The sequence below is a fragment of the Loxodonta africana genome, chromosome 1, assembly GCF_030014295.1.
Source record: "Loxodonta africana isolate mLoxAfr1 chromosome 1, mLoxAfr1.hap2, whole genome shotgun sequence".
In the NCBI taxonomy this organism is placed as follows: Eukaryota; Metazoa; Chordata; class Mammalia; order Proboscidea; family Elephantidae; genus Loxodonta; species Loxodonta africana.
This window is the reverse complement of record NC_087342.1, coordinates 48,061,727-48,087,041: the sequence shown is the minus strand read 5'-3', so window position 1 is coordinate 48,087,041 and position 25,315 is coordinate 48,061,727. Positions and strand designations below refer to the sequence as shown.

The following is a 25,315-nucleotide window of genomic DNA, read 5'->3' as shown; positions in this document are numbered from 1 at the left end:
GTATGGTAGAAACTAAATTTTAAAATTAGCTTTAAAAACAGATACCATTAGGAGTACCAGTCAAAATATTTACATACTTGAATGGCAGAGCCACTGACCAGTCAGAACAGACACTGGGGAGAGTGGTGAAGACCTGTACCAAGCCTTGTTCCTGTAGAGATGCAAGATCGTGGGGAGGCTCAAGGCATCCAGGATGCTGGATAAGGGGCTTGAGGCAGTGACACTTAAATCGTTGATTTTTCTTAAACAACCTACATGGCCATACCAGTGCTGCCAGCTAATGTCAGCCTTGAGAACAGCCCACAGATGGCAGTAAAGGGCAGAGGTCGGCAAACTACAGCCTAAGGGCCAAATGTGGCCCACTGTCTATATTTGTAAATAAAGTTTCACTGGGACACAGCCATGATCGTTCATTTACATATTGTCTATGGCTGTTTTCATGCTACAATGGAAGAGTTAAGTAGTTATGACAGAGACTGAATGGCCCACTAGTTTAAAATATTTATTTTCTGGTCCTTTCCAGGAAAAGTTTGCCAACCCCTGGTCTAGGGTGTTGATCCCAAAATATAAAATAAAGTTGGCATGGCTTTCTGATGGATAAAACTCATTCACTTGTATGGTCTTACTTTGTGAAAAGCTTCCTTTTTTTTTTTCCTAATAAAAAACATAAATCTCATGAAGCCTACCTCAATTTTGTCTGAAGCTGGATGCTGATTGAGCACAAGTTGGTCACTTTCTTGTTTGAGCTTATTGAGCTCTTTTTCCTTAACTTCCAGTTGACTCATCCGTATCTGTGAATGAAAGACCAGAAACAAATCCTTTAGAGCAAGTTGCCATTCACTTTCTAGCAATTTCACAGTATTTAAAGGAAGTCAAATACAAAACTGCATTTTAGAAATGAGAAATACCAAAGAATCATATAATTTTTCCTTAAGAAACACAGAATTTTTAATGCTGGAAAGGATGTTTTGAGATCCTCTAATACATAATTGAGGCCAGACCAGTGAAATGGCTTGTCCAAGATCACACAGATAGAGTGACATAGCTGCCATTAATACTGAGATTTTCTAGTTTCAGGTTTTTATCCACCATACTGCAGTGCTACACACACTCTGGGTTATCTGGCTGAACAAACTCTACCATACCTAAACCAACTACTGCCTTCTGGGATACTAAGCCATGTACTGTCCCCCTTAAGCCACTGAAAAGCTCCCAGAAACGAACGACCATTCCAACCAAGGCTGAATGACAAACAGCTGACTGTTTAGTGGTCTCAACAAGAATCTACAGCTATGGGGGGGGTGGGTGGCGAGCTCACGGAGAAGGCCTCCTGCTTCTGAGCAATGTTGGTGTTCCTATCGCTCCAGTCATACAGCAGCTCCTCCTCCTCGCAGTCGTTGATCCACATGATCTCCCGGGAAGTGGCTTGGATGATGCTCTGCAGCTGTCGCAGGTGGTCCATTCTCTCAAAGGATGCTTTCTGCAAGGAACATCCAAAGGCAGTATTTGAATAACAACATGCAGGTGAATAGTACTCTCTACAAACTTCACTGCTAAATCACATTAGTCCCTTTTACATGCAAATTACAAGAACAGGGAGGACATTAACCTCACAAGTTCACCACTGCCTGGTACATGAAGAGGGCTGATCCAGGCAGTGCGATGAACAAGACAGCACTTGCAGATGCAAAGAAACAGCCTACTCCAGAAGGGCTGTAATTTAATTTTAGACTACAAAGGGAAAATGGATTCTTAAAGAGGTAAATCAACTAGAATAGGCAAATGCATAGATACCGAAGTTTATTAGTAGCTACCAGGGGCAGGAGAAGAGGGGAATCACTGTTTAGGATGCACCGAATATCTGTTAACAACTCATTGCTTTCTGTTGATTCTGACTCATAGTGACCCTATAGGACAGAGTAGAACTGCTCCATAGAGTTTCCAAGGAGCAGGTGGTGGATTCCAAGTAACGGCTTTTTGGTTAGCAGCCATAGCTCTTAACCACCACACCACCAGGGTTTCCGTCTGTTAACAGTGGTAAAAAATTTGGCTATGGATCTAGGCGATGTTGCAGGGCGTGATTGATGTCATCAATGTCAGCGAATTGCACATGTAAAAACAGCTGAATTGGCAAATGTTGTGCTATATACATTGTTAGCATAAGAAAAAATAATGAAAAAATTTTTAATTAAAAAAAAAGATACATCATGTTTTTCCTGCCCTTTCCCTCTCCAAAAATTCAAGATGCCATCAGTCACGCCCCAACCCTAACTAAGGAAAAGTGTTGTGTCACTCTTAGGCCCAGTATTTAAAAAATACCATTGCCAGTAAGGGAATATTGAGAGTGAAGTCATGGATACACAAATAGATACAAGAATGGAAAGATCTATTCTTCTTATGCACCAAGTACTTGATCTGGAGTCCGTTGTCATATGGTGAGGACAGTTTGGTAAACCTCTAGTGGAGGAAAACAAGTCTTATTTTTGCTTGCACATCATAAAAAGTCTGCAACTCACAAGTGGAAAAGTTACATTTAACTGAAAGGATTTAACAAGCCCATCTATGCGACACTCGAAGAAAACCTAGCAGTAAAAGTGAACTTAGCATGTAGGAGCACCCAAGGGTCCTACCAGCATGGCCAGGTATAACACTGGGCAGCAGCCACTTAGCATTTGTGGAACTGATAGAACGGAACATGAACAGAGACTGTGTGCACTTCAGAGATAAGCTGACTTACCAGCAGATTTTCATACTCTTCCTCCAGCTGGTAGATGGCAGCTTTCTCACGCTAGAAGAAGACAAAAAGTGAGTAATTATTTCATTCCCTGGTGGATTTATGCACAAAGAACATCCTGGGCTCTCCTCAGTACAGTGCAGTACTTAACCTATGGAATCTTTTACTGCAGGGATCGTTTCCCAGGTGGTTTGAAGATGAACCCCTATTGGCTGGTAGAGCCACCTCCACAGTGTAAAGGCCTAGTAACTGTCCCACTTAAAGGTTCCCATAGGACAAAATAAAAAAGTTTAAAAATACGATTTAGGATTCCCTAAATCTTAAAGAAATAAGGGAACAAGTTGGCTGGGTACTTAAAAAAAAAAAAAAAACCGTTGTCATCGGGCCAATTCTGACTCACGGCAATCCCACGTGTCACAGAGTAGAACTGCCCAGGAGGGTTTTCTTGGCTGTAATCTTTATGGAGTAGATCGCCAGGCCTTTCTTCTGCCATGCAGGTGGATAGGCTCAAACTGCCAACCTTTAAGTTAGGAGGCGAGCACAAACTGTGCACCCAGGGTATAAGAGACATAAGGCCAAAAAAGCTGGAAGGAGAACTGAGGGTGAGCAGCTTTGGTCTAAGTGAAAAAAGTTAGTGATTTGAAGTACAAGGGGAAAAAACTAACCAAAAAATTGTAGGGAGACCAAACAATCCAGATCAGACTACTCCCTATTTGTGGAGATGCCCTGCTTTTTTTCCGCACGGGCAGAACTACCACGCCACAGCCTTTATTTACAGACTGGGCTTTAAGGACAGCATGTCCTTGCATGCCCTGAGCCTTCTGTCAGACGGTTAATAGTGGGTCCATCCCATTCCACATCCCCACTGTGACATGGGGTTTTAAAAAATTTCCAGTCTCTTGGGAAAAAAACAATAGACAAGTGTTTCAGACAAAGATGCCTGGAATAGACAGTAGTTACCCTACCCTTTAAAATGCTTTAGAAAGGCTCTAAAATGAACTGTTTTATTTACCAGGTCAGCTTTGACTTTGTCCAGCTGCCAGCGATAGTCACCGATGGCATTATGAATGGCCCTGTGGCTGTTGATATGCTGCTCCACGGAAGCCAGGTCCACGCCCCAGGTCACCATGTCCATCTCGGCCTGCAGGGCGGGGAGGAGGGGAAAACACCCTCAGAGCTCTGCTCCTTTGCACCTGGCTCACCATATCTACTGCCTCGGGGGGTCCAGGCACCAAAGAACAGGCATAGCTCTGATTCTGATCGAACTACAGACAAAAATATTCAGTATTTTTGAAGCCAAAATATTGTTAAGACGTTCAGGATTCCCAGATAGCCATTGGGGGTTGCCAAATACTTTCCTGGCCTTGTTAACCCCAGCCCAAGGTGGGCTGAGTAGGTAATTTTGAAATTGCATCCTTGAAATCTGGAGTTAAGTCCTCTGAAGAAAAAAAAATCTAGGTGTGCACATGCACGTGTGAGCAGATATTCGTACGTGCGTTACGTAATATATAACGATATTATAAAAACAATGGAGGTTTCTTTACTCAAGGCATTTAAAAATACACATCAAAAATAGTTCATTAAGTTCAATCACGCACTGTTTCCCAAGCAAAATAGCTAGCTTTTCATTGTTTATTTCTCAAATTGTTTTGATTAATATAATTGTTGATTCTTTAAAACCCAGCATTTATTATTCCCTCTTTTCAGAAGACAGTATTGTTATCAGTTGCTACCGTGCTGTGAGACATACAAAAATCTCTACAGTCCATTTCAAAAAGAAGTTACTATACGTACTCAGTGTCTTAATTTCAATTACTCTAAGCAATATCAACATTGTAGGTTATGTTAGTTTTTTTTTAATCAGACTAAATTTATTATTTGAGTGTCCACCACTTCAAATTCAAGAAAACCACATAATAGGAATCAAACACATTATTCCACAAATTCTATATCACGGCAGGTTGATAATTTTACCTTTCTTTCATATAAATTTCCAAGGCACCTGTATCATCTCTCGGACATGCCAAGGGCAAGCATTCCAGTGTGGCTTGCAACAAGAACATAATACACATTGTTCTGAGCCACAGCCATGTTCCAGTAGACTTGGCACACCTTCAGAAGGGGGAGCCACTTCAGGGTCAGACAACAAGAGAAGTCACCGGGGACTTTGACCCTTCTCTCCTGTGCTTATCTCTGCTTTAATGAAAGCCCAGAAACAGCCAGGCCAGTGCCCTAGGGAAGCCCCTGTGAGGAAGGGCTCCAGCTCACACCCCTCATTATCAGCCCAGTAGATAGTATCTGACCCTTCCACCAGTAGGAACACAAATCAAGGAAACTAAACAAAACCCTAGCAAAGGAGCTATGTGCCTGCTGTTGGTTGTGCTACTGGGGAGTTGGCCTTCTTGATCAGCTGGGCGTTGTGGCTCAGCCTCCTGGGAGTGAAAAGTAGAATGCAGGCTAGGCTCGGAGGAGGATGGGGTGAGAGGAAAAGCCCAGGGAAAATCCTAGAGCAAACCAGCAGTTGGTGATAAAACAGCTTTTAGTACCTTTGAAACCCTGGGGCTGTCTGAGCTGGAAAGTTCTGATTCTCATCAATTTTATCTGTTAAAAAACGCTGCTACACCAGGACATAAAACTGGGTCCATCTGATAACACCATTCTCTGAAATGTAAACATGTTGAGCCTTTGCTACAAAGTATGCTAACAAAGCTACAACCAACATGAACACAGAAAATGAGGAATTACGGGCTGTCATTTTCTGTAACTGTTCATTACTGACTACAGAAGAAATTAGGGGATAGGACGCTCACAGCTAATTTGGTTCAAAGGATGTTTCCCCTAATGGTTAAGATGCAGTTCAAACCCTAGCAGCTCTGTAGGTCTTCCTTTGAAAGCTTCATTCCACAGTAACCAGAGTACCTCGCTCTCCCACTCCTAACCAAGCGAGATTTCATCACAGCTCTCACATGGCAATTACTCACATGTTGCTCTGGAGAGAAATGTGGCACTTTGGGTGTGTGTGTCTCGTTTTATTCAAAAACTAGGTTTGTATTGAGGTTTCTGGAATTACAACTGACTTTTCTATAAACCCCACCTTCTGTAATAGCATTTTCCAGTTCCCATGGAGTCCATTCCAACTCATGGTGACCTCATGTGTGTCAGAGTAGAACTCTGATCTGTAGGGTTTTCGATGGCTGATTTTTCAGTAGTAAGTTGCCAGGCCTTTCGACTCTGTCCTATAGGGTCACCATGAGTCGGAATCAACCTGATGGCAACAAGTTTGGTTTTCTTTTTCGGTTCCTCCAAGGTGTCTCTGAGTGGACTCGAATCTTCAACCTTTCACTTAGCAGAGGAGTGTGTTAACTATTTGCACCACCCAAGGACTCCATACTTGTTTTAGATAGTCTTTATAATAAATGGGAGAAAATGTTAACCACATCAGTGAATGACCAGTCACATAGGCCCTCACCACCTAGAAAAGAACACATATAGGAATTTTCAAATGGCTGAGAAACTTCAGAGCCACTGCTGAATGGGTCCAACAATCACCAGTAAAGCTGAGCTTTCTTACAACAACAACCGCATCACCTAACAAATGATCTCGCCACAGCTTATCATTCTAAGTTATCTACCCTCTCAAGTGACAGGTCATGAGGAACAGGTATTCAGTATAAAGGATAATCTATCTACGTGATTAGGGCATATTTCAACTGCCACCTGTTCACTATAATGTCTAATTACTACATAAAACAACAAAACAACAATTAGGATTCAGAAATACGCTGTAGGCTCTAGTTCCAGGGAAAGGGCTGGCACATACTTCTGTGGCCATTGTTTTACTTCACTTCCTCACCAGTGACGTCATGGTTGCACAGCCAGGCAACAGACACTTCAAAAATACAGGGTAGCCGGCCAGCGAGCCCAAACTAGAATATCCAGTTTTATTGTGCTTCCAGCTCCTCAAACTTGGTACGTTCTAAATAAACCTCCACAATGTTCTTTTTTTTTTTTTAAAAAGTGTCTCTTAGCAACACTGAGGAGGTCAGGTATACCTCCAGCAGAACAATGAATTCCCATAACAGATTTTCCTGCTGTGAACAAGGAGAGCCAGATGTTCAAAACTTACTAAAACTGTATCTGTTAAACGTATGATCAAGTATGACTAGAAGGCAATGAGGTGGATTCCCTGAGACACACATAAAAATAAGCCTGATTAATGGTGAAACCAAGTGAATGTGCGTGGGGACTAACAAGACCCCACTTCTGGACAAACAGAAGGCAGGTACCTACCACGTGAGTAAAGGCTGCGATGGATATAAGCTGCATTATTTCTGACAGATACCTCTGAGCCTGAAAAACTGATACTCTGACTTCTTTGCTCTAAAGCCATCTGAGCACATCCAGCTGCCATCGAGCCAGCCGTGACTCATGGCAGCCCCATGAGCAGAACTGTGCTCACAGGGTTTTCAGTGCTGATTGTTTTGGATGTAGATCACTGGGTCTTTCTTCCGAGGAGCCTCTGGGTAGACTCAAACCTTGGTTAGCAGTTGAGCACATTAACCATCTGCACCACCCAGGGACATCTGAGTAACCCGAGAATGTCTTTATAACGTTTCATTTTCCATACCACGAACTGTAGAAAGTCAAGTTGTACAATGCCCGGGTTTGTGATGCAAAGCACCATATATCGTAGTATGACATCTGAAGTATGTGCAGAAACCACTTAAGTTCACTTATTTCAATTAGTAGTTCATTTTCAAATTATAAACGAGGAACATTTTGAAAACAGCATGTTGTTGCTGCTAACCTGGCCTGCCACGTTCTGTACACCTGGCCCACACGAGCTTGGGGTGTTTGAGAACCACCCAGGGCTGCTTACCCTTTGCTGTCTCATCCACCCCAGACACTCGCTGGTGAGGCGCTTGGTGAATTCGTCCCACCCGGAGCCGCTCTGACAAGTGTATCCTCCACCACCCTTGGAGCTGGCCCTTCGGACCCTTGGGGCACTGATGGCTTTGTAAAGGGCACGCATTTGCTCCTGAAGCTGAAGCAGTCTGAAAGGGAAGAAACACAATTACACCTTTGTAGCAAAACCTCATATGAAAACGTGTTCTGGGCAAAGGTTCCCTTTTCTGGGTCTCCTTTAAGTTACCCTGAAGACTTTTTATTACGTGACGTAAGAATCTTGATGACATACAAAAAAATAAACCTTACAATGATGCTCAAAGCTTGAAATATCACAGAAAGTTTAATTGCCTTTGCCTGATAGCGGAAACCCTGGTGGCATAGTGGTTAAAGTCAGCAGTTCGAATCTACCAGGCGCTCCTTGGAAACTCTATGGGGCAGCTCTACTCTGTCCTATAGGGTCACTATGAGTAGGAATCAACTTGACAGCAACAGGTTTGGTTATTGGTTTTAACCTGGTAGCACCTTTCTCTTTCTCATGAGTTTTATCCTGGGACTTCTTCCTAGTGCCCTGGGCACCATAACAGCAAAATCAGACCACATATCCTTGGTTTAAACTCTTGTGTTCCCAAGTGAAAGGGCCTCATTTTTGTATCCATTAAACTAAGCTGGGCTTGATATTAGACACTTAAGTCAAACACTGTATCATGGGGCTTTACTGTCCTCTACATAGAGGCACAGAACAAACTCAGCTCATCAAAGGAAGTACTTTCAAATGTTCACTCCCCTTTTGGGCAGGTCTGTTTAACTCTTTTCAGGGCAGCTTTGTGGTCTCACAAAATTCGAAGGTGATGATTTTGGTCAATTTATATCAGAGATACATAAAGTTGCAAAATACCAAGTAAGCAGGCCTTTCCTTAAGAATATTTGTGCTTCCTTCTAAGGTGGACTTGAGTCCCGGGACTGGACTATAACTGGGCATGCTACGCTCTTCCCTGCGCGGTCCGCCTGCACTCACACCTATCAGCTATACCTTTTCTGATAAGCCTCGCAGGGCTGGCCCATCTGCCGCATCTCTCTGATCAAGCTGTCAGTGATTTCCATCTGATCATTGGCCTGGGCAAAGCACTCATCCAGTTCTCTGCTCCGAGCAAGCTGTATTCCATCTCCATATTTCAGTTCCTAAAAGAAAGAACTCACATGAAGGAAATCAAATAGGATACTGGAAAGCAAAGTTCCACTGCAAACATAAAAAAGTATTATAAATTTCCCTGTTCTAATGGTGAAAAATTTCCAAGTGAAAATTATTAATTTGAGATAAGGAAGTAAATACAGAAAGATTCATGAACCAGGAACTTGTGGACTGTATTTTACATTTTCACCAAGCTATCAAAAGCATACTTACAGAATGCTAATCTTTTCTATGCTTCAATTAGTGCTGGGCATTCACATTGACATATAGCTCCCATCTTAATTTTAAGGGAATTTCACTTCGGTGAGAATGCTGCAGCATTTAGGCCATGATGCCAAATACGGTCTTTAACAAACAAAACAGCTTTTACTGCATCTTACGGGAATATAACTTTTGAGTTCTTTAAAAAATTTAAGAGTTTCCATCTAGTTCATTGTACTGCGCCAATTAATTTCCTGGCTTTTATGCTATGCTACAGATATGTTAGAGGTCACCATGGGGTAAAGCCAGGTGATGTGTACGTGGGGCCTCTCTGGACTATTTTTGCAACTTCTTGTAACTCTATAATTATTTCAAAATAAAAAGGTTTATTTATTCTGTTCATATGCAAAAGACTGCTGCTCCGCGGCCACCTCTGAGCTCTCCCTAGAATTTTCCATTTACTGCTTCCATTCTGCTTTAGGCAAATGAACCTCATGTCTCTAAACAGAAATGTCAGCAAATATGGTGCCATTTCCCTATCATGTTTTTGCTGCGCTTCAACATGTATAGTAAAAACAAACTGAGTACACGATACCATGAAAATTTCTAGAACCACGTGTAAAACGTATCCACAGCCACTCCAACTCATGTTCAGGGCTGGGCGTGAAGGTCCACTATGAAGACCCTGGGGCCTCCAACGCAGCGTTCTGTAAAGAAGTCATGGCACCATGATGGACATTTAAAGGAGTATGCTTCAAATCAGATAGTTCAACCAACCAGAACTGGACCTGAGCTAGTTTGTGGAGCCTCAGCTATCTCTTTACATGGACTAAAGTCAAGTTTATTTGTTTGTTTGTTTGTTAACCGGACGAAAGGAGTTGGAACCAGAACCCACACAATACGTAAAATTAGGAAACTGAAACATTAAAACGTCTTCAAACACAGCCCATAAATTCACTCAGTTAAAGTGCCTGCTTCAGTCATAGATGGCATTTCACAGAGGTGCTTGGAGGAGATTCAGACTGCAGGTTTAACCCTACATTAACATCACCCTAGGGCTCCATTCCCTTGCTGAAAAGAAACAATTCAGGGGAGTAACAGGAGAGGTGGCAACGGCCCCACCACTTTCTCGTCCGTTTTTTAGCAAACTCGGAGCAAATGTGAATGCTGCAGTTCAAAGTCTGATTTGATGAGATCCTAAGATAGCTCAGCTACCTCAGGAAACACCATGAGGTCCTACATAAATATTACCTCAATTTTCAAATTCATATTTTCCCACATTTTAATGTTTCTCAAATGCAGTGGTTCCCACTTTATGGTCATCCTTCCTGAAAAAAAATCTTATTTACTGGATGGTGCACATCACAACCCATTACAATCCAGTGACACGAACATGTCAGATTGCATTTCTAGGATAAGAACGTATTACATCCATAACAATAGGTTGGTGCAGTTCCAAAAGGGTGGCAATTTGTAGGGCAAATATTTGTTGGGGGAAACAAAAAAACACTTTGTGTGGGGACGGGTTCTCATTGTTAAACCAACAGACAAGTAGGTTCAGAAAATACACATCCCACTCCAGTCTGTTTTGAAAAAGGCAGTCTCTCAAGCTAGTGATGTGGATGAGGTCAGTGAAGAAAGACAGATTGGCCAGGACAAGGAGCGCCTAAGCCAGCCAGGAACAACATCCATGCTGACAACAGCTGGGAGGAACTGACCAGAACAGAGGCAACTCACCGGCTGTACGATCAGCTCCGCCCTCATCAGGCAGTCTGCACAGTTCTGCAGGTACTCCTGGATGGTGTTCTGGTTCTGGTGCCTGGACATCGTACCCATTTGACTAATGGAGCAAACACAAAGAAACCAGATGTGAAATAAGGTTTTCAAGTCTGAAATAAACATTCCTGTATATCTCTCACTGAGATTCACCAATGGTTAGCATTCTACCATGCTTCCTCCATACCCTCTCTCCCCTCTATGTATATGTCTTTTTATTTATGTATTTTTTTTCTGAACCGTGAGAGTAATCACAGCCCTTTACCTCCAAACATTCCAGTGTGTATGCCCTCAGACAAAGCTACTCACTTGTATAACCATAGTATAATCTCTCCACAATCACAGCAAAAGACAATGATGGTAAAGAAACAACAGTATAAGGAAAGTGATGGAAAATGTCAATCTTTCATGCAAAAACAAGCCCATTTTCCTTTGGAGAGGATCCTAGAATAAATATTTTTCTATACAACGATGCTCATCTCAAAATAGGCGTTGATCTGGAAGAAGCATGGCAGAAACCTTAGAACTTGGTGATGCTAAAGCAGAAGGTTGCAGACTTTCTGTAAAGAAAGGGATGTCTACGGTGGTTTAATTTGCTCCATGATGTAAGTGAATCCACAAAAGATCAAGGTTTTTAAAGTTGTTTGACTTTTTAATATGCCATGATTCATTATGCTGCATCACAACCTAGTATAACGTAGCTTAAGAGAGATTGTTTTTTAATTGTGGTAAAATATATATAACAAAAAGCTGCCATTTTAACCATTTTGAAGTATATGACTCACTTTCTTCCACTTCAGGGATATTAATTACATTCACCATGTTGTGCAACCATCCCCACCAGCCAGTTCCAAAAGTTTTACATCACCAGCAACAGAAACAGTAGTTAAGTGCTAGGCTGCTAACTGAAACGTCGGTAGTTCAAACCCACCAGCCACTCCTCAGAAGAAAGATGTGGCAGTCTTCTTCCGTAAATATTTACAGCCTTGGAAACCCTATGGGGCAGTTCTACTCTGTCCTACAGGGTCGCTATAAGTTGGAATCAACTCGACGGCAATGAGTTTTTTTAACAGAAGCTCAGTACTTAAGAGAGATTTAAAGCATATCAAGCAATTATTTAATGTTCATGAAAAAGCCTCTTTGATGTGCTCCAAGAAGATGGAGTTCCTTGTTGGGCTTCACAGCCACCTGGCCCTTCGCCAGGACCACCCTGGCCTGCTTTTATCTGTTTGATGTTCTGGACTTTCTCGTGTGTGCGTGTGTGTGCGCACCTGCGCTAAAGAAAGAATTCCACTGGTTATAAAAAAAAAAGGTTTGAAAAACTATGGCTGTATTGTGCATTGATGGAGTAAGAACATAGGTACATGGGAAACTTCTCCATCACACCATAGGGTCGGGCTGAATTTCTTTTTCTGACGTCTATTTGGGGTTCCTCCCTGCAAGCAAGACTCCCCCAACATGCCAGCACTAGCTGATGGTGGGTGAGGAACCAACCTTTCCCTGGAAAGCACTCCCAGTGATGACACCTGCTCCTCCAGGCAAGTCCAAGCACTGCGCCACCTGAGCTGTCCACCTATCAAAACCAGGACGCCCACCTGGCCCTCCCACATCAGCAAGTGAGTCTTTCTCCTCTCAGAATTATACAGGACACCTGGCGCAGTCTCCTACTCCTTGGATGTAAACCTGTTGTCCTAACTTGTGCAAAATTCCAATCGACTTAGAACTGGAATGCTTTCCAAAAACTACCTATTACAAAAAATAGAGGAAAGAAATCAAAGAGATAAAGGGGAAAAAAAATTAAGAAAGATAGGAACCTGATTTAGAACGCTTTGTGGATAAGGAATGCCAAAGGTCTTCTGTAATATTTGTCAAAACGTTTCCTTTGGGCATGACAGTACGTTTCTTCTGAAACTTAGAAATTCTGTTCAGTAATTTGTGGCAGTGGTTAATTTGGTTGAGAGGATGGTTCCCACAAAGAATTCCAGTCCCAAGCATAGAAAGTGAATTTGAGTGTCTTAAGCCAGCGTCCTGGGGGCATTTCATTTCTGAATGCCAGGTAACTAGATCTGGGCTGGGTGAACAGAAGCTGGGGAGTTTTATATTTCATTGTCAAATGACTTTGGGCTATTTCTTACCACAATGGAAAGCCAGAATTTCTTAAACGATTTAAACCACCTCCTCCAGCCCCTGGAACCACTAGTCTACGTTCTTTCTCTAGGCATTTGCTTATTCTAGAGAGAAATCTAATCCTCTTAAGGGTTAAAAAATGAAAAGCTAAAGTGTTGAAACAATGAAATTAAAAAATCTTTGCTATTTGCCCACAGGCAAATATGATCTGACTAACCAAATTTCATCTTAAACAGAACTTTTCACGACTGTGCCTGGTTTAGTGCAGTATATGTAGCTATCTTTCATTCATAAGAATCCCACTTCAGTTTGAGGTGCAACCAAGAATACCATTTAGAAACAAAGCTAGAAGAGAACAGTAACCATCCATCAAAAGCTCAATCCATCAAAACAAGGCGGAGAAAGGGAGATTCAGGCCAGTTGAGGGTTATTGGCTGGGGAAATGAGAATCCACTTTTACATACCAGTTTGTTCAGCCCCATGAAGAATCCCCAGAGATTCCCTGTGCTAAAGTCAAGGAGGAAGTGCAGGTAGAAAGGATTAGGACCCAGGTAAGTACAGACATCCCCCAGCTGTACAAGATTGGATTGTTCAACAGGTAAGCCAGGAGAGCTTGCTTCAGGGAACACACACATTTTTAAAAAGCTATGCGTAATTCAAAACTTTATAAATCAGATCATATTTTTTATTGACTACGTAATCATTTTAGATTTTTTCTTTTTATCCCATAAATTTTCAAGACCTGTTTTCTCATCTCTAGGGCTACATGACATGGAAGGTTTCTTCCACTCACTCATTCTGTAACTCCGTGAACCTGCCAAACTCATTCTTCCTGTTGAAAATAACACAGAAGTCTGTAAAGGCTAATAGTAACTTCATTTCTTCTTCAATTCATATAGTGCACTTGAAGAAGAATGGTAAAATTCTATCATATATGAAGAAATATTTGTAAATGAATGTACTTATTTAACAAAGGTATAAAGATTTTTAAAAATCCCGAGCCACAAAGAAATGTTCAATACTGGTATGTATTGGTGTTGGAGGTGGACATGTCAAACCGTGCTAAGAACTGTACTAACAAGCCGCAAGTTTCAACCTTTAAATCTCATTTCAGTAGCATGGTGGATGGAAAAAACGTCATGTGTGTTTTTTAAGAAAGTAGGAAAACAAAACTCATTTGGGTCAGATAAATCAAAAAAATATTGACTTTTAAACTAAAATGAATAGCTGTCTTTGAAAAAATAGTATTTGTCCTTAAAAATGTTTAACTTCTTTGAAATTCAGCTTTATCTTCAAACTCACATAGACAAATGATTATATTACAAAGAACCTGCCTGCCCAAACATATTTTTAAAGTTCATTCTAAACTTGTTTCAACAAGTAGTTGTTCTGACAGTTTGCATAAAGACTGATTTATCTGTGGCTAAAAGGAAAACGCGTTCTGGATTTTCATCCAAGGATGGACCACACGAATGTGCAAAAAATATTATAGCGCTTTCTATGTTTTATTTTACTACCTTCAAATAACACTCTTTCTTTAAAACAACAAGACTCCAAAATTAGCTGTCTTAAGGCAGTAGTTTAACACTTATTGCCAAGAATATTACCGGAAAAAAAAAAATACAAGACATATATTTTGAAGAGTATCAGCATTATAAGTGAAAATACTTTTTAAATAGTTTCTATCTTTGTTTTACAAACATCATAATGCTCTGTACCATTCATTAGATACTCGGCTGTGCCACTGAACTGTATTTATCCTTTCTCTTCAGTTGGACTTGAATTCTCTTAAAGGATTCCTTCTTTCCTTCCTTCCTCCCTCTTTCTCCCTCTCCACCCCTGTCTCCTCTTTCCTTTGTTCATTCAATCAACAGGGGGTCTTCCAGGTGTGACAGACTCTGAGTCTTGTATCTCTTTGCGTTCAAGTTCATGGAATAATGGCCTAGGAAAAGCTCAATAAATATTTGTTGGAAATTATAATTAAGTAATATATTAATATTGATTTTAAGGCCTATTTGCTTAGCTCGTTATACTTCCCAAAGCATTTTTCATATATGTTGTCTTGTGTGCGTTCCTTTAAGGATCTTAAGTAAAAAAAAAAAAAGGTGAATTTTGCATAAAAATGTTTTCTCTTTTTTATTTTAAAGATGATACCCTAACTTCAAGACTCACAAAACACATGACACCAGTTGAAATGTCATTTGTCCATTCTTCAGAAGTTATAGCTCAAAGCTGCCTCCTCTACTGAGCTTTTCTGATTACCCCTCTGCCCCCCAAAGTCTGTTCACCCTTCTTTGACTTATCTCCTACTCCCTGTCACTCATTATTGACATACTTGCTGCCCCACTCCTGGAGAGCAAAGTCCCAGGGCTTAGTTATCTTCCACGCCTACACGCTCCTAACAATACAAGGTTCTGCACACAGAAAGTGTTTAATGACTGTTTGGCTTACTAAAAAAAAAAAAAAAAGCAGCAGAAAAACAAAGGCAAATAAAAGATTTTGATGGGAGGATATTACTACTCATCGCATTGCCCTGATTTCAAAAACTCAACCACAGATTACATCTATCCCCTATCACCCCACCCAGACAGGAGAGTCAAAAACCTATAGATTTTAGAGAGGTTGCCTCTGATCCACCATTTAGTCCTCACCCAAGAGCTCTGGAAGCAGCACTCTGGTAAAAGCTCAGCTTCCTTCTGTCAGTCCTCTCTTTTCATGCCATTGGGTGGATTGTGTTGAGGGAGGGCAAACTGATCACACATCACTAACTTTATAAAGACTTTGAAGTCAGGCAGCCTGGAGTCCACTCCCAACTCAGCTGCATCCAGATGTCCCAGCTAGGAGAGAGAGAGTTCCTTCAGCTGCCTGTGCCTGGTGTTCCTGCCTCGGTGACAAGGGGAACCCTCAGGTCCTGGGGTAAGGGTCGGAGGGACCAAGAATGTCTGCAGAGCCACGCACATGTTAGACTGTCCCTGAGTGATAACTCTTACTGTGATGGCTGCTGCCGTTGTTACCATGCAGTTCTGACATCTCATTTTTGTGTTTTTTTAATCTTTGCCCCATTCATAATATTGAGGACATCTTGTAGCAAATGGGGGTGGGCAAGAAGCAAAAAATGGAAAGAAGAGAAAGAAATAGATTTGAGCATTAAATGAGCAATTACAGGGGTTCCTAAGATTACCTACAAGACTAAAACAGCTGTTGGAGACCTTCAGAACAAATGCCACATTTTAACAGGGCATGAAAGAAACTTATTGAAGGGATAAGAAAATTGAGACAAAGATGCCTTCCTCTCCTGTATTAAGGAGGTCTGCCTATGAATATCTGGTCCTTACAAATTCAAGGCCAAAATGGGGATTTCTATTTTGAATGACTTCCTTATGCACAAATTTTGATTTCACTGAACCCTAAAAAAAATTGTTTACAAGGTTTCTGGTTATCAAGAAACCAACTCTTTCAGGTGCCAGACAAATTAGGAAGCAAGGGGTATTATGTTTGTGTGTCAACAATTTTAATTCCAAACAAAAACTTTATCGGTTTGTGCAGCTTCTCACTAACAGTCATTTTCACATTCTCGAGGTCTTTGAAGCACCTGGACCCTCCAGCCCAAGCTGTTTGTGGGAAGGTAAATTATTTGACTGCACTAGAATTTTACAGTATGTTGCTTCAAGCGAGTAGATGATTGTCTGAGTCTTGGGGTCTCTGGGACCCTTGCTTCAACATCAGCACCACAGTGACCCTTGGGGCCAGCCAATCCAGAGCAAGAGGGAAAAGAAGAAGAAAAGATGTGGCAGCATTCCCATGCTCTCTGGCCACATTAGCGCCAAAGCCTCCACACTGAGATGGTCTTCCAGAACCTCTTAGTCTGGAAAGACAGGTTGGCCAAGTGCTGAGTTAGACTCATAAAGTCACACCCAAGCCCTGCTCTGCCCCACCCTGAGAAGTCAGTCAGCATCGAGGTACACATACGGGGCATCAGCAGTTTTTCCTTCCAAAGACATTTCAGTCAGCTGAACACAACGAAATCAGGCCCATATTTAGAGAAAAAATTAACTTCTTGTTGAAACTGCTTTGTCCTATTTAATAGATATAACCAGCAATTTAAAAAACGGCACTGGTTTTTTTTTCTGGGTTAACCAGCAATTAGTTTGCCTTCTGCGTCATATTTTTTTTTCCCCCTAAGCAGATGAAAACTCTACAAGAGCATTCATGAAGGAATAGAATGATTTTGAAACAAACATTTCACAGGACCAGAGTGCAACTAATTAAAAAAAAGTAAAAACTTACTAGAAAAGAGTTTACAAGTAGAAAACATAAAGTCTAACAACTAAAGTTTAATATTTTTCTGGAGCCATTGTGGTATACTGGCTTCAAATCAAACTCAACCACTTACTGTGTGTGTGACCTTGGCCAAGTCATTTAACTACTTTAACCTCAGTTGCCCATTTGTAAAATGGGAAGTTTGCTGGGAGGCTTGAGACAACACACAGAACACATCTAGCACATCATGGGTGTTTAATAAATGGTAATTATTACTAACCGATATTGAATATATTATATTCAATATCGGTTAGTAATAATATTATATTTAATATTATTCAAGAATATTGAATAAACCATGGACTGCCAGAAGAATGAACAAATCTGTCTTGGAAGAAGTACATCCAGAATGCTCCTTAGAAGCCAGAATGTTGAGATTTCATGGCATGTACTTCTCCAGGCCCTGGAGAACGACATTACACTTGGTAGAGGGTGAGCAAAAAAAAGGAAGACCCTCAATGAGATGGATTGACACAGTGGTTACAACAATGGGTTCAAACATAGCAATGGTTGTGAGCTGGCACAAGACCCGGCAGTGTTTAGTTCTGTCGTACACAGGATCGCTATGAGTCGGAACCGACTCAACTGCACCTACCAACATTACTAACCACTGGTTTGCTATTTTCATAAAATACATAATTTCCTCAAATTTAATAGCCATGCAAATGGTATCAGCCATGTATTAAGATAAACTGTATCTTGCTTTGCAACTGTTTCCCAAAAAAAAAGACTTACACTATCCATTATACAAGTCGCCCGAGCTCAAAGCCTGTTTTCTCAGATTCTCCCTTGTCTCTGACATCCAGTTCTGGCCTGAGGCTGTCACTCCACCCAGGTAATACCTCCTTTCCCATCCCATCACTGCCTTCACCGTCATTCCATAACAGTGCAACTGCTTCCTTAAGCCAACTCCCTCCCGCAATCTCTCCCCACTGCATGCCACCCTCCACACCACAGAAATAGTCCTAAAGCTCAGCTATGATCATCTCATTTCTCCATTCAAAAACCTCCAATGGTTCCCCCCTGCCCCAGCTATGCGAACACCTCACGGCAGCATTCAGGTACTCCCATGCTGTGGCCCCAACCTATCTTCCTCCTTTCCTCTTATTGCTTCCCCTTTTAACAAATGCTCAAAGACCATGCCATAGCCTTAAATTTGCTCAGATTTTCTCGTGCTCTTCTCTCCCCCTAGAATGCTCTCTGCTCACCCATCTTTGGCAGCCGCAATACTCCAAAGCCAAATTCAACACCTGTGTCCTTTGTAAAGGAGCCGTGGGGGTACAATGGTTAAATACTTGGCTGCTAACTGAAAGGTCGTCAGTTGGAACCTACCAGCCTCTCTGTGAGAGAAAGGTGTGGCAGTCTGCTTCCTTAAAGACTGAGAGCCTCGGAAACCCTATGGGCAGTTCTACTCTGTCCTATAGGGTTGCTATGAGTCAGAACTGACCCTATGGCAGTGGTCATGTCATCAGGGTAACCACTCAGGTCTACTCTGTCCTATAGCATCACTATGGGTCCAAACGGACTGACAGCTGTGCACTTGGTTTGGGTTTTCCTTTATAAAGTCTATCTAGTGCCCCCACTGCCAGGTGTTATGTGTCCTTATGAAGCCTGTTAGGCTTGTACACTCCATCAGCCTCTAGTATTGCAGTACTTGTGTACTTACTGTCCTTTAAAGAACATACCCTCCTTTCATAAAGTCCTCATATTTTCACCTTTACGTCTCCCGCAGTGCACACGGTAGATGCTCAGTAACTGTTTCCTGAATGAACGAATTTAAGATGCATTCGTTGTGTCATTACGGAACTGTCCCATCTAAAAGACAAGCCATGAAGGCACAGGATTACGTGAGTGCAGAGCGCTGGCCAGCGGCCAACTCAGCCAGGAGTGAACTGTGGGAGCTTGGCAAGGCTCAATCTTCTGTCTCTAAAGTGGGCTTCTGTAGACTAGGTGATCCTTCACTCCTCCTCCCTCAGTAAAATTCAATGCAAGGAGACCTGCCTACCTCATGCTAAGAAATAGGCTTCTTTTCAATAGTAGTTTAAAACAAACTTTAAATATACATCCACTGGCAATCATATGAATTTTGATTTTCAAATCATGAGATTGGGAGAAAAGTATGAACATTATAATCACATATTTCTGAAACTTAATGAGCATATCTGCTGAGCTGTGGGGGCTTGTCACTTTGCTACCATCCTCACTTAGGTAGCAAATTTCACTGCAGATTTGCATTTTAACTGCAGGAATAAGAGGAGAACAATTCTGCCTTAATTGAAAACAGTGTAACATCCTACATAAGAAAAAAATCCAAAGTACAAATTCTCAAAAATATACCTATTATATTATCAGTAATGTAACATTTACCAAACATTAACAAAATATTAAGTAGAACAGAAGGAGCAAAATAAAGTAGCTGCAGAATTCATTCAGCCTAAATCAGACACAAAGGATTAGGGGGAGGGTGAGAGAATGACAAATGAGATATAATGCTGACCCGGTTAAGCCTTTGGCTGCTAACCAAAAGGTCGGTAGTTCGAATCCACCAGCCACTCCTTGGAAATCCTATGGGGCAGTTCCACTCCATCCTATAGGGTCACTATGAGTCAGAATCGATTCAATGGCAATGGGTTTGTTTGTTTATTTTTAAACTGACAAGCATTTTTATTAATGTAAGAGACAGACAGAGGGGAGGTATTTAAAGTCACTTTGAAAGGAAAAATAAGATTTGGGGGTCTCTACATACTCAAATTATTTAAATTAAGGAAAGAGCTAAACTTACTATTAAAAAATCACCAATGTAACTCAGCCAATAATGTTGTAGTTTTTTTAAATAAATGAGTTTAAAACAGCCAGCAATTTCCATCTGGATTTTGTTCTTAGAAAGACTTTTGGTCAGAAAAGTGCTTATTAAATGATTAGCCATCATTCATTTCACACGGGCCAGCTGATACCTTGGTCAGTGCTCACATTCTACTCCTAAAACAATTGCATACCACAGGCGGCCAAATCCCCGCACACAAAACCACCAGAAAACCAGGAGCCGGTGCATACCCTCTCTGCCTTCCCTCAAAGTCATTATCTTAGAATGCTAAGGCCAGCATCTGTGGGATATTTTGTTATTAATTGCTCGGTTCAGAGGGGTTGGCAGTACCATTGCCACGTCACAGCTGCAGGTCCATACAGGCTGGTGGGGGAGGGGGCTCCATCACCTGGGTCAGGAAGGAACGTGCTGAGGCTCACTCAAGCCCTGAGACAACAGGGCAGCCCTGGGAAATTAACAACAGTGGGCAGGAAAAACACCCTTTCTCAGCCCTACGTAATTTTTCACTTCGATCTATTTTCCCTTCTCAGAGAGACGTAAAACCTGACAAGCTTTAAGTCAGGAAAATAGAACACAGGAAATTATGCTGTACTATGAAAAAAGAGAGCCCCCCAGAAATGATTCCATAAAGAAACCACTTGTCTTTATGCAGTTCACTGAACAATGAATTATTTTAAATATTACTTCTCTACCAAAGGGATGGAATAACCAATAGTACTAATTACTGTCTATTTAAAAGATAGGGGTCTAGGATAACAGGAGCATATTTTAAAAATAAAAAATTCTTGGTTCATAAAATGCCGAAGAATCCTTGCAAATTCTGACTCGGATTAAAGCAACGTGCTTCCCAAGTACTGGAATACTGGGAGGAAAAAACTAAGCTCTAGATTTAAACAGCTGGCAGAGTTTTAAAATATACTAAAAACCTAAAATGAAAACTTGCAAAGCGTCCTTTATTACTTGGCACATTTTTCCTGGAAATCCCCAGGTGCCTTTTGTTCACAAAACTAAGTTTCAATATTGAGACAGTTCTTTCCTAACCCAAAAAGTGAAAATAAATTAAGATGCTCCGAAAATAAACAAATATATAAATCTAAGCAAAGAACAGGTTGCAACTCGAGCAGTAATTGTCTTCAAAATTGCTTGCAAAACAAAAACCCTTTGGAGTGTATTTAGGTGGCTCCTCCCCAGCCTAAGGCCCCAAAGCAGAGCCAATAACGTTCCGGAGCCCTGAGCCGCCTTCCCAAAAGCCCTACGTGGGAAGGCCTTGCAGGGGGCGGGGAGGGGCACAGGCGGCCAAACTCTCCCGGCTCGCGTGGGCATCCAGAGTCCGGCTCTGGAGACCACGTTCACTGTCTCCCCCCACCCATCAAATGACCCCCTCGGTCTGTTTCCGCGATGATCCGGAGCAGATGGATCCATCCTTCATTCTGGTGCGCTTCTCCCGGCACCTTCGCCCCCGCTGCCCCGAGCGTGGCGGGCGGGCGGGCGCGCCCAGTTAGTCGGGGCGCCCTCGATACCACAACCCCCACACGTTCCCGCTCCAACAGCACACCAGGCGACCGCGCTCGCGACCAAAGCACTGGGGTCGTTCATAGTGTGCTTTTTAAAAAAGGAGCAAACAAAGGGTCAGCCGGTGCACACGCGGGCGGGGGGGACCGGCACGTCCCTGCCCCGCGGCCAACCCGTCTAACAAGCTCCGCGCAGGGGAGAGGGGACCGCGGCAGCCGGGCCCCCTGGAGACGGGACGCCACGCCGGCGGGACGCAAAGCTTCCAGATGGCCGCCGTCCGCGGCTCAACTCCCCTTGGTGACTCGAGAGCCCGGGCGTCGGCGGCACCGCGGTCTCGGGGTGGACGGGAATGTCAGACATCGCCCGCACAGCAAGGACCGACGGGCGCCGCCCCAGGGCAGGCCGCAGACCCCCTGCCTCTCCTGGTTTACGTTCGGTTGGCTTTTGTTTTCACAGCCACGCCTTGCCTGACCTCCCACCTGCCAGCCGGAAAGCTGGAACCCTGAGACAAAGGCGATGCGGCCGGCCTGGCAGAGGGGCAGCCCGGAGGCGGCAGAGACGACCCCCAGCCGCCCCCTCGCGCCCTCCTGGACCCCCCACAGGCGGGATTTGCACGCCCCTTCCCGCCCCGGCCGGGTTCGCGGGAAGGGAGCCAGGTAGGACCGAGTCCCCGCTCCCAGGAAAGGAGCCGCTCCTCCCCCGTCACCCATCCACCCTCCCCTCTCCGGTCAGCGAGCGCACGGGCGCGGGACAGGAAACGCTTTTGTGATCCCGGGCAGAAAAACTTTCCTCTTTCCGAACCCGGGTTCCCCTCCCTCCCGACCTCCTAAGAGCCGGCTCGGAGTGCACCCACCCGTAGCCATCCGAGTTGTACTCGGTGACCTGATAGCGCCGAGTGTAGTATGTCCTGTTGTTGGCGCCCCCTCCGCCGCCGCCGCCGCCGCCGCCGCCGCCCCCGCTGCCGCAGGTCAGCTCGTAGCGCAGGTCGGGGCCGGACTCGGCGCGCGTCATGCGGCCCAGCGTGTTGATCCGCGGGTGGGAGCCCCCGTTGCAGCTCATCTCGGCGGCGACACGCAAGAGCGGCTCAGCGCCGAGGCATAAGCGAGAGCTGCAGCCCGGGGAGTCCGAGGAGGCTTAAAAAGCTCACACGCCCAAGTGGAGGGGCGGTGCCAACGTTTCTCCGGAACGCTCCTCTCGGCGGGGCGGTGCCGGCCGCTGCGAGCGCCGCGCGGCCGAGGGGAGGCTGGGGCGCGGGGGAGGCGCGCTGGGAGCGCCGGCCGGTGGAGGAGCAGGAGCGGGCGGAAGAGCTGTGGCTCGGAGGGTGGCGAGAGCACAGAGGAGCTGCGTCGGGGCTGGGTGTTGGTGTTGGTCGGCGGAGGCGCGAGTCTCCTCCCCGCTGGCACCTGGCGCCGAGGCCGCACCTGGCCATTTTCTTCCCAGGGCGGGGTGCGGCCGCCGCGCCTCCCCATCCCCCGCCCGTGTCACCGACGCGCCCCGGCCGCCCTCCCCACCTGAGGCCGCCGGCCTGCGGCTCCACCCTGCGCCGTCGAGGCCTGAGCAACGACCAGGAGGGGCGACGGGGGACGGGCCCCGGGCGCTTGCGGGGTGCTGCGCTCGGCTCCTGAGAGTGGGGGCCCTCGCCTTTGAGGATTTCCTGGGTTCCCACAGCGGGAATAAGTTGGAAAATAAGGGCTTTTCGATTGGACAGTTACTTTTTAAACATCTACTTTTGCTTATACCTGGGAAGAATGCCAACCCAGCTTTGAAAAGAAACACAACTGATGAGAGAACGCTTAAGTGATGAGCTTTCGTTTTGACTTTTTTTTTCTCCCTATCCTCCTCCCCCAGCAATCCAGGCAATTGTCTCAAAAATTCGATTTTTTTACATGTAAAAAACGATTTTTACAGAGAACCATTACTCTCTAGAGAAGTTTTCACCATACATAATTTCTTGGAGATAAAAAGGAAAACATTGCAGTTCTTTTCCATAGGAGAACATGACATACAAATTGCAATTCCTTTTATTTTTTCTTTTCATGGTCATTTTAAACGAGAGACTGAAAGGCTTCAATCCCTAGCCCAAGTCTCCAAGTTTTGCAAAAGAATCCTGGGGACGCTGGTCTTTCTCCACCCCTGAGCCACCTTCTCCCCAAACGCGGACCCGTTTGGAACTCAGAGCTTTTCCCACAGCCAGTGGCAAAGGCCCTTCTGGGACTGAGCCTATCTGAGAGCGGCAAAGGGCCCTGGACAGAGATCGCCCGCATTGTAGAGATGAGTAACTCTGCGCCAGAACATTCCAGGGCCACTCCCAGCTAGTAGCTGAGTGTTAACTACCCTGTAGTCTCTGTGAGCCCTGTTTAGATATAGACACAGTCGCACCATCCCTCAGCTGTTTTTATAACTTGGGAAATTGTTACGTAACTCGTTAATAAGTACCATTTAAAGATCTTTATAATAAAATATTTTTCATCTTCCTAAACAATGCCTTCTTATACAACGTATTTCGAAAATGTTTATAAACTGAAAAGAACAAAGATCATGTACTTGCATGTTGGGAAAAAACCAAACCCCTCCCCCCTGTTGCCATTGAGTGGATTCCAACTCACAGTGACCCTATCCAACAGAGTAGAACTGCCCCACAGGGTTTCCAAGGAGTGCCTGGTGGATTCCAACTGCAAGCCTTTTGGTTAGCGGCGGTAGCTAGGAGTTTTCTAAAATTTATTCTAAAACCCCTAATTACACCTCACCTTTTGGGCACAATCTTTGGGAAAACATCCTGTCCTTTTTCTTCACAATAGACCACAGAATTGACTAGCTTAAATCCAGTCAAAAAGAACTGTAGCACACCCAGTAATTTTTCACTTTCCTCTCATCTTTAATAAAGAAAGGCAGAATGTGATAAAGGGTTCAAATAATTACACAAACATTGAGGTGTAGACAAGATAGTGTTTATTCTGAAGCTGTCAGTGTCTGAAGTCAGCCCACCATGAACAGCCCATGCCGTCCATTGGTTGGAGGGAGAAGGGACTGGGGGAATATTTCAGGATGTCAGTGTGCAAAAGTTTACATTACTGTGTGCAATATTTGAGTTAGGATGAGCTCCCTCTGTGCACGTCCTGTCTGCAGCAAACACTGATAATCCACTATATGGAAGGGCCAATGCCAGACTCTGGGAAATGCAAAGATGAGTAAGACGCAGTCATTGTCCTTTGAAACGTGATAGTAAAATTTCAATTAAAAAAACAAACAACAAAAAAAAAAGATTTCTTTTTTTCCCAAAGGTGTGTAATGAGAAGGGCATGCAATCGCACAGTAGATTTCTTGTAAACATCTATGAACCCCCTCCATTATCAAATGAAAGCCCCAAACAGCCAAGAGGCCCTTCTGAGAGCTCACAGTCGGTTCCCAGGAGTCAGCTAATCAAACACACCAGGCCTGGGAAGAGATTGGCTTTCATTTCTTTTTCTCTAAGTGGCTAAGGTCCCTGGGTGGTGCAAACAGTTTGCACTCAACCACTAGCCTAAAGGTTGATGGTTTGAAACCACCAAGAGGCCCCTCAGAAGACAGGCCTGACGACTGGCTTCCGAAGGTTCACAGATGAGTCATTATGATTCAGAATCAGCCCTATGGCAGCTAACAACAAAAGGGAATAAAGAGAGATAGGTGGATGAAGTGAACAGATAGACCCGATAGGGAGCCGGCATCCAGACATGCACCTACGTTT

General features: G+C 43.8%; 1 protein-coding gene across 1 annotated transcript in view; it reads right to left on the bottom strand.

Annotated features, from left to right (window-relative positions):
* Positions 1 to 22,754, bottom strand: part of DSP (desmoplakin) — a 43,460-nt gene extending 20,706 nt beyond the window's left edge. The window contains exons 1-8 of the mRNA XM_003417867.3: positions 22,445 to 22,754; positions 10,770 to 10,872; positions 8,673 to 8,821; positions 7,614 to 7,788; positions 3,747 to 3,875; positions 2,738 to 2,788; positions 1,319 to 1,480; positions 687 to 791 (exon numbers count right to left, since the gene is read on the bottom strand). Of these exons, the coding sequence (XP_003417915.2) occupies positions 687 to 791; positions 1,319 to 1,480; positions 2,738 to 2,788; positions 3,747 to 3,875; positions 7,614 to 7,788; positions 8,673 to 8,821; positions 10,770 to 10,872; positions 22,445 to 22,650 (1,080 nt within the window). The 5' untranslated portion in view covers positions 22,651 to 22,754. The remainder of the gene's footprint in view (positions 1 to 686; positions 792 to 1,318; positions 1,481 to 2,737; positions 2,789 to 3,746; positions 3,876 to 7,613; positions 7,789 to 8,672; positions 8,822 to 10,769; positions 10,873 to 22,444) is intronic.
* Positions 22,755 to 25,315: the final 2,561 nt, after the last annotated feature.